Source organism: Chrysochloris asiatica, unplaced genomic scaffold (genome assembly GCF_000296735.1).
Source record: "Chrysochloris asiatica unplaced genomic scaffold, ChrAsi1.0 scaffold00003, whole genome shotgun sequence".
Taxonomy (NCBI): domain Eukaryota; kingdom Metazoa; phylum Chordata; class Mammalia; order Afrosoricida; family Chrysochloridae; genus Chrysochloris; species Chrysochloris asiatica.
Window position 1 is genome coordinate 20098582 of NW_006408521.1, and position 10312 is coordinate 20108893.

The window sequence follows — 10312 nt, forward strand, 5'->3', positions numbered from 1 at the left end:
ATCCTACAACATTCAATAGACTCTTGTAAACCTGGGTAGAGACCTGGTCGGCCAGCAGTGTGGCAAGACCTGGGGACTCTTGGGCCCAGAGTCAGTGGCATAGCCACAGAGGACTAGAGTGGAGAGTGAAGCATCCAGCTGATAAGAAGGGAGAACATATGCATAAAAACACCCACACTTGCAGATAATATCCACTTGACCTGGCTTCAATGACTAGATGATCAGAGCTCAACTAGAAGAAGAAGAGGAAAAAAAGGATAATCTGATACAGTTTCATGAACCTGACTTACACCTATGGATGCAGTAGCTCAAAACAGGGAACAAATCTTTACAGCGAGGATCATTCCCACCCCTCTGTATGCAGAGTAGACAGGGATGGGCAACTTGGACATTGGCTACCCAAAATGGAGGGGGGCTACAAAGGCAAGAAGTGACTGACTTACAAGCTTTCAAGAGGGAGCCTAGATCCAGAAGGCATGGCGGAAGGTAGAATCTCCACTGAGTAATATCCAATCTGTCTGGGCAGGGCTGATGAAAGGAGATGCAGATAGGTCTCTTGTGGTATAATAATGGTTATCAGGACTGCTTGTGAGGGTTGGAAATGTAAAGGTAGACATTTTGTAGCAAAAGTAGGGGAGTGATTGACTTTGCAGTCCAGGAGCGGAGGTCCCTGGGAACACCAAAGGAGAAGAGCGGAGAGCAGGACTCTACCCAGAGAAGCAGTGACGCCAGAGATGGAGGCTGAGACGATGACATGGCGAGATGGAGCAGTTGGGGATTTTAGACCAAGAGAGGGAGAGAGGCTGTGTGCTGACGACCAGAGGGGCAGGGTTGCAGGATATATATACCCACTGGTTGGTTAAAGATGCATGGAATGGATTGTAACCATGGCAAGGAAGCAATATATGATAGGATGAATGTAAAGCTGATGTTCTCCCACGTAAACTATCACATAATTCACAATAAAATATTTTTAAAATGTGAATGCCTACTGTATGCCTGCACTGAAAAACAAATCCCATTTCTCACTCTGCTAAGTTTCTGGTTTACCTTATACAGTATTCATAGCAAGCATTACCTTGGTAGATTTTTCTGCTTCTGTTAGGGGTCTGATTTTATATGAAGGGGTAATGTCCTTAAATAATTCCATCAAAGAAACTATCACCAGTTTTCGGACAGTAACAGCCACATCAGGGTCCTGTTCCATTAGCATGGATCGCAATTCTTTCAATTTTTTAATCTGTTAAGGAAATAACTTGTAAGGCTAGAGACACCATGACAAAACAATTATAAACAACAACAAACCTACATCTGGTGTAATCAGGGAAATTCAGCCATGACTAAGCATGTCATTAGTTAAGAGACACACAAATGCACACACAATTTACTTCACCAACAGAGAGATATCACTAGTTATGAGTTAGTTCATCATACTTTTGTTAACTAAGTAGTTAAAATATATAAACTTTTTGTGTGTGTCTATATATATATATAGACACACACACACACACATACACACATATATATATATATGTATACACACTTCATAGTGGTACTGTGGGTTAATGTGCCAGATTGCAAAGATTTGAACTGCAAGGTCGATGGTTTAAGCTCACCAGCTGCTCTTTGGAAAGCCTATACAGGGTCACTATGGGTCAGAACCGACTTGATGGCACTTAACAAGTGTCTTATGATGCAGAAATGAAAAAATGGGTTTCAACTGATGTGACTGCTCTGCTGAGCTGCAGTTGTCTGCTGCAATACTATATAGAAGGACAATGTTCTGATTGGTTGGCAATGTCTGCCACGAACAAGGATTAAAACAAGCATGCCATCGCCTGTCTGCTATCCCTAAACTGTGGGAAACAGCATGAAGCTATATAGTCAGAAGAACTGGGTTCCAATCTCTAGCTATAATCTTCACAGAAGCAGATTTCCACATCTTTCTTCCTCAGAGAAGCTGATGGATTTGAACCACCATCCTTCTGGTTTGTAGCTGAGCGCTTAAACCACTGTGCCACCAGATTCCTTTGTATTTCAAAGTGAGGACCATTTTAAAAGGCAAGTGCAAATTATCCATAAGCTCAATGTTCCTAATCCTTACAACAAAGTTGTGAAATAGGTACTTTTTAAGTAATACTTTTGGTGGTTGTTGTTAAGTAACATCAAGTAGGTTCCGACTCATAATGAACCTGTATAGGGTTTCTGAAGAGCAGCTGGTGGGTTTGAATTGCCGACCTTGTGGTGTGCAATTCAGTGCTGATGCTACAGCACCACACCAGGAGAGAAGGAAGATGAATCTTGGATAAGATGACTCACTGGTCACACATACAGTGCTTACCAGAGCTGAGATGAAACCTTAAGTTTCGTGAGTCCAGGTGTTGCACCTCTCACCTTTACCACTGTGCCCATGACCCAATGATCATTCATTACAACTCTCTGGCATTACTTAAAATGTATTTCCCACTCAAAGGAGGCTTGTACAACTATGACTGATTTGTTTTAAAGCATGTTTCTTATGAAAAACTCTATAGGATAGTCAATCTGATATGCAAGAAGGGTCCTTCTGCTTAATGCAATTAATTTTCACAAACTGGTAAGCATTTTAGGGCCATAATATTAGGTCTTCATTTAGAAATTAGGAAAATAGGATTACGTGAAATTTAAGTGACTTTTCTAAGATAGCAAAAGAAGCTAAGCTCAGACATAAGATTGAGCTAAGGCACACACTCTTGAATTTAACTCAGCTACTATGTTCAGTTAATGCTTCACCTTTCCATGGATGCTTATAGGTAACAAGAGAGCCTTAAAGTAGTAAATATTTATCCCATATTTATTATGACGATCCTAAAGACATTTATAAAAGACTCCTGATGTGGTACTGTAGGACCAGCATTGGACTGCAAACCACAAGCTAGATAGTTCAAATCCACCAGCTGCTCCTTGGAAACCCTATTCAGGGTCGCTATGAGTCAGTACCAACTCGACAGCACTTAACAACAGCAACAACAAAGACATTCATTCTACCTACATTACTTTCTGGATCTGATATTATGGCAGAAGCCAATGCTGCAATATGCATTTTCTTCTCCTGCAGTTTCCTCTTTCTCTCAATTAAATGTTCTTCTAAAGTCAGCTCTGGAACGGGATCTTGAATGAGCTCTAGAAGAAATTAGTTTTTTTCCTTTAAAATATTCCTTTATTTACCAAGAACCTCAATCAATAATTATAGTAATTAATAATGATGAATGATAACACCTGTCAAGTACTTTACCATGGCCAAGAGCTCTACATTTAGTACTACACGTCATCCTGTCATCCTCTCAACAATTCTAAGAGGCAAATACTATTATTAGCTCCACTTTGTAGATAAGGAAACTGAGGTAATGGGATAGTAGGAAACTTACCTTTTAGAACTAATAAACCTGGCAGATATGGGATTTAAACCTAGGCAGTCTGACTCAGGATTCATATCTTAATCAGTAGACGAACAAACTCATAGTAACTCAGATGAAAGAAAAGAAAGGTCAACCTGATTTAGTTTTTCTAAAAAGTATAGAATATTTTCCTTTGCTTTCAACTCTGTAAAGTACATTGAATTACACAAAACAGCTCTGGTAGCGTAGTTGTTACGAATCGGGCTGCAAACCTTAAGGCCAGCAGTTCGAAACTACCAGCTAGCTGTTCCGCGGGAGAAAGATGAGGCGTTCTGCTCCCATAAAGATTTACAGCCTCGGAAACCCTGTACAGGGTTGTTATGGGTCGGAAACGACTCGACGGCACTTAACAACAACAACAACATGACCATCTTAAGAAATTCATAGGATCCTAACTTTAATAAATACACAAACATAATCTGTAATGAGTCTATAAAGGACAACTGAAAACAGACAGGTGGCCTTAATCTCACTTACATTATTAAGTGTAAGGGCAATTTAACCAGTGCATTCTGTTACCAATTCCAAAAACTATGGTTTCAAACAGTCAAATATTTTATTCGTTCAAGTTTCAATTAGAACTATTCTACACATTAGAAACACACATTCAGTTATCCAACGCAAACATATACAAAATATACTTGGTCTAAGAAACAAATTTTTCATACCACAATAATTTTTTATGATGTAAGGTTACAAATAAAATACTAAGTTATTTATAGGAGGGACTTTCTCTCACAGTTAAAATATTCAAAATGACCTCAAAATGACCTGTGCTCCAAACATTTACCAAGTACAAAGTTGAGAAGGGATGGGAAGGAAGGTGAAATGGAATAAGAAGCACAGGGAGGAAGTGGGTAACTACTGTTACATGGAGGGGACCGCAATCATTAAAATGAATCAAAGAGTGCAATTTGTTGAATATAAAACTAAGGATCTCTGTAAACCGTCACTCAATTCACAATAAAAAAATTTTAAATAAAATAAATAATCTATACTTCAAAAATGCACATTCCAGATTTTATTTAAATTAACTCACAATTACTGTCTCAATTTAGTAACTATAAAGATATATCTCATTACCTTCTTCAAGTGCCAGCTCCTCTTCTTGATCCTCTTCATCTTTGTTACTGTCAATAACTACGTGGAAAATGTGAATAAAAATGTGATAATAGACTTAGGTGGTGAAACTATAAAGAAAAGCAGGGAAGATATTACCAAACAACTCAAAATAGTTGTTTCTGTAGAAAGGAAGCAATTAATGATTGAAAAGAGGTACGAAAGAAGTTTCTGGACGCTGGTTTGTAACACTCAACATAACTCCACATATTAGATTTCTGGACTTTTCTGCGTGATTTCTTTTAAAAGAAAAAGTTAAATGAAAGAAGAAAAAAAGGCTAATACAGGACAGTTAATCTGCTCTACTCTTAGAAACAGTAGAGCTTGGTGAAACAGACTCTTTTAGAAAGAAAATCACCCAACATTCGTAGCATCCACTGTACTCAGTACACCTGAGCTAATCATCAGACCTGTGACAAGACCAACTGCAGCTGTCTTTATTTTGTACATTACCTTTATCTTAAAATTTTAATTAAACTCTGAATGAAAAGAAGTGATACTGTTGATAAGGAGCTGCAATTTTAATGGTTACATGAGTTGATTAAATTCACCTGGCTTCTCTCTGGTCTGTGGGATGATACCACTTTTATCTTTGATAGGAAGCAAGTGAATCAGTTCTTTCTCTGGTGCAGTGTGCAGACTCCTCGGTATTTTTTCATATTTCTCTATAATGCCTTCATGCTTTCGTTTCTTGCTGTGAACTGCCTCACTGTGGGGGAAAAGTTATACTAGTTTATAACAGTTTAAACAAAAATTTTAATATGCTAGTTTTAATGTATTTAAAAAGCATCCCCAAGACCCACCATTTGTAAAAAGTATAGAAAAATAAATCATACTCAAACTTTCCTATTCAACCTAGACCAGTGTCTGGCCCATAGCAGGTACTCAAATAGGAATGGAATAATTTTATCATGCAAAAGCTCAAACTATGCCAGCATCTAGGTTTCCTTTTAGATGCTGAAAAAGGTGAAATTTTCAGCAGATCCTTTTTTGAATTCTCTTCCACAGAGCCTAAGGTAAAATCAGGCTATGGGTTGTTGTTGTTAAGTGTCATCGAGTAGTGAGTTCCAACTCACAGTGACCCTGTATAGAGTTTCCAAGGAGCAGCTAGTGGGTTTGAACCTCCAACCTTGCAGTTAGCAGTCCAGTGCTGATCCTACAGCACCACATCAGGACTCATCAGGCTATGGTACTTTCCCCAAATTCTTCAGAGCATAGTATGGATTTTGGAGTTTAAAACAAAAACAACTAAATGTAAATACCAGACCCACTTCTTAGAAGGACAGGTAATAATGGAAATACCCATGAGGAGGTGGGATAACTGTTGATACATGGATGGGATTGCAATCATTAAAATGAAACAAAGTGTGCGATGTATGGAACATAAAAGTACCTCTCTGTGAGTGGGAATATCTGCCTGGTAGGGAAATGAGAATTCAGTGAGACCCTAACCATGAAGAGCTCAGGACTGCACGGCCAACACCTCAGACTGAGAAGAGCACTTCCCCCACTCTGCTTCACTCTTCAGACTGACAAGAAATCAACAAAACGAGCTTGTCTTCCGGCTTACCTGTCTGTTTGTAAATACTGTACTGAACTGGGCATCTTTCATGCATCACCTAAATAAAAATCGGGTCTGAGTTTTTTTTTTTTTTTAATGCTTTATTGTGAATTATATGATAGTTTACATGGGAGAACTTATTCAACCATTCATATATAGCTTGTTTCATTACATTGATTATTATCCCCTCCATATATCATCAGTTAACAGTGTTTCTCTCTATCTATCCTCTTTAGCTTTTTTTTTTGGATGGGGGGGGGACTTGCCTTTTTGGAATTTATAGTCTCGGTTTTTAGGGAAGGTTTTTACATTTGTCTGTGGATATCCAGGGCTGATGTATGAGATTACTAACAAGCATTACTGAATAATCAGATGAGGGACAGTTTGCTATGTCTACTAGGTAGCTAAAGTCTGATCCTCAGAGCCTATGGTTTGGACGGTCAACAACGCTTAGGCCCACAGGGGCTTGGCCTCCTGACCAGGTCTGCACAGTCTGCATCCGAATCCTCCTTATTTATTGTTTGTTTAAGGGACGCTGCCTGTCTTAGGCGGTCAGTGCGAATTCCTCAGTCTTACCAATCATTGAAACTCATTGCAGCATGGCAATGGCTCTGTCTTAAGTTGCCGAGGTTCCACGTGATCCTTACCCGTCTCTGGCCACACGTCCAGCATAAACAGCCACCATCCGAGGAAGGCAGGGAGGGAGGAGATCGGCTGGGGACCCCATACGCAAGACGTTGCCAGCCCACCACCTGCTCTAAGGTGACCAAGCAGGATCACTATGCTGAGGTTCAATCAAGTTCTTCTAGCAGGGGTAGCAAATTAGTAGCCACTCAGTGCTCACTTTGAGAATTACTTATATCAGAAATTTGAGCATGTAGCTGATGAATATCCACAGACAAGTGTATATTGTTCCACAACCTCCTAAAATGCTGTTGGATTAAGTTCCAATCAAGTTCTGGATTACTGAAAGATAACACAAATCTACTTATCCCATGAATAACCTTAGCTGGGAGTGTAATCTGGATATACTGGGTCTTATTTCCCTTAAGCGATCTTCCTTTCTCTAAAGCATTTAGTCTGTTTTGTAAACCTTTGTCTATTTACTCTTGGATCATATGAGCGAGACTAATATCCCTAGATCTGAGTTTTTTAACATTAAAGTTATGTGGTAAAGAACGTAACCAATTATCACCGAAGTGTACACGTAGAAAATGCCGAATGTTCTGTCTATTTTTACCTCCACCACCACCACCCAAAGAAAAAGTCTAAATGAACTATTACCTGGAAGAAAGATCTCTTGTTAGAAAAGATGCTCTTTGTCCTAAATCTTTCATTAACTGTAAGTCATCTTCATCCATCATGTCTAAGGGAAGGGCCTCCTCTTCTTCCTCCTCTTCCCTCTCAATCCTTTTACCTGTTACATAGACATAGAGTATCAGAAGAACTACTACAGATGGAGAGCTCACTGCATTTCTATGTCTCCAAAAGGAATGTCCATGCTTTTCTGGTGTCACTGAATGAAGACAGCTGGTATGTTAGACAGGACAAGTCTTTGTTGCAGGGAAGCATCCCGAGCTGCACAAGACATTAGCCCCTCTGAGTCCTGCAGTCTCAATGACAGATGCACACCAAGGTCATTGAAACAATCAAAGTATCCATAAATTCTGATATGCTGTTCAGGGTGTCTTGAGAGCCCAAGACAACCCCCTTTAACTCATGCTCAACTCCAATGGCTCTTCTATTCCATTTCAGCTCTGGTAGCTTAGTGGTTACGAATCGGGCTACAAACCGCAAGGTCAGCAGTTCAAACTACCAGTTGTTCTGCGGGAGAAAGATGAAGCTTTCTGCTCCAGAAAGATTTACAGCCTCGGAAACCCTGTACAGGGTTGCTATGAGAAGGAACCAACTCCATGGCACATAACCATCCCCACCACCACCCAAGAGCTGGAGTCCTGGGGTGGCGCTGTAGGATAACTACTGGAACACAAGGTCAGTTTGAACTGCAATATGGTGGTTCAAACCCACCAGATGCTCCTTGGAAACCCCATGCAGGGTTGCTACGAGTCGGAACCAACTTGACGGCATATAACAACAACAACAATCCAAGAGCTAAGGAGTTCTGGTGGTGCTTGCTAACTGCAAGGTCAGTAACTCAAACCCACCAGTCAGTCCTTGGAAAAAAGATGAAGCTGTCTGCTCCTGTAAAGATTTACAGTCTCCAAGAGTCACACCCCAAACAAATACTCACCCCATTCTCATACCATAGCCCTTTTGTCATTCCAACTTTCATTAGGTTACTTCTGCTGTACTTCTACCAAATACACAAACCTTCAATCTTTTGACACTCTCCACTTTCTCTCTTCTACCAATGTGGTCTAGTTTCCCTCTCTTACTTCACTATCAGGGTCTATCACTTCACCCACTCTCCTGCCAATATCCAGAAAAAGACAGAGCTTCCTTCATTCTTGACTTGCTTCTTCTTCTGATTTCTATCACTCTCTTACAGTTTCCCTTTTACACTAAGGCACTCACATCTTACAAAACCCCAGCTCTGGATCATTAGGACTTCTCTCCCTGTCTCCTGACCCAAGAGTACCAACAACATTGTTGTAAAAGACCGGTCCTCCCCACCCCCATCTATTAGTTGTGCTCTTCCTCCTAATAAAAAAAATTAATCCCAACTAAATGCTAGGCCTATTCTAGGTGCTGGAGAGTCAAGCACAAACAAGACAATCTTTGTATTTTCCTAAAAGAACTTACAACTCTCAGATCCCAGCAAGACTGGCAAATGTTGTTATATAAACATACACACTGCACAGAACAAAACTCCTGTCTACTTCAAATGAGCTATCACTTTCTCAAAACTGACCAGCAAATGTTCTGTTTCCCTCACTAGCTTCCCTTTCTCCTAAAGTGACTTTTCCAAGTCCATCTATCATAACACTTCTAACTCTAAAATCTGCCTCACTTCACAATCATCAGAGAACCTGGCTACGGAACTGAGAAATGAGAAGCCATACACTAAAAACTCCTTCAACTTCACACCAAATTCAACAGCTGCAGCCTCCATATCTATCATTTAAGTCCTCTCTCTGCTATGACTTCAACCACCCCCCTCTCCAGTAGCTGACATCTTCCCATTAGTATGTGAAGACATTTAAGTCATTTTCCAGAGGACAATGTGTCACCATTGTGCCAAAATTTAAAATGCATTTCATTATTAATAAGAATACCATGTAGGGATAACAAACAAGATGGCGGATCGGGTGAAAGGGCAGTAAGGAGCTTCGTCAGCAACAACACAGAATACAAGACCAAAGAGGCTCAGGGGATGGTCCCAGAACTCTATGAACCACATATAAATGAATATTTAGAAGGTTGGAAGGCTTACAACTAGGGGAATTTGTACCAGAAGCAGCAAAACCATCGCTTTCTCCTTCAAGATGCTCAGCTGCTCCGCCATCTTGGGTGAGACCAAGCAGGGGAAGGAACAGAGCAGCCACGGACGCTTCACAGCAACGGACGCTTCACAGAACCGTGGAGATAAAGTTGTGGACATTCTTTTCTTTTGGTACCTGTTCATTGGTCCCTTGCAGTCTGCACACCTCCATTAGGGTGCCTGAGCTAGTGGGCACCCCGGCCCCACCCTCGGAGGGTTCTACTACGCATGCGTACAGATCTCCTCAAAATTTAAAGAGACAGTTTCCAATTAAAACCAAACGGCTGTAGTCGTACCAAAATACACACCCATCTAAGTATTAAGGCCACAGATAACCCCTGAATATGTCCAAAAAGCAGAAGCAGACGACCATATCTGCACATGTCCAGAAATGAGATTAAAGTGACTGAGGCAAATGAGCTGGGAAGTAGACCTACACTTTGGAAATGCCAGAGAAGGTATTCAGAAAAATGATTATAATAGGTGTCAAAACACAGTATAATGGAGTTGAGAAAAATAAGGAAGAAGTCAGAAAAGCACTACAGAAACAATCAAATAAGATAGATACAGCATTGAAAACCATTCAAAACCTACAGAAAGAGGTCCAAACGATTAATAATAGAATATCAGAAATGGACAATACACTGAAAGGGCAAAGGAGCAGAATTGAAGAGATAGAAGCCAGAACTAGTAAGCTGGAAGATAAATCTCTCAACACTACTAAGATGAAAGAGCAAATACAAAAAAGGATTT

The 10312-nt window shown here is 40.2% G+C and overlaps 1 protein-coding gene across 1 annotated transcript in view; it reads right to left on the reverse strand.

Annotated features, from left to right (window-relative positions):
• Positions 1-10312, reverse strand: part of NOC3L (nucleolar complex associated 3 homolog (S. cerevisiae)) — a 42145-nt gene that overhangs the window by 17804 nt on the left and 14029 nt on the right. Inside the window, exons 3-7 of the mRNA XM_006831161.1 lie at positions 7402-7534; positions 5108-5265; positions 4521-4577; positions 3032-3162; positions 1079-1240 (exon numbers count right to left, since the gene is read on the reverse strand). Of these exons, the coding sequence (XP_006831224.1) occupies positions 1079-1240; positions 3032-3162; positions 4521-4577; positions 5108-5265; positions 7402-7534 (641 nt within the window). The remainder of the gene's footprint in view (positions 1-1078; positions 1241-3031; positions 3163-4520; positions 4578-5107; positions 5266-7401; positions 7535-10312) is intronic.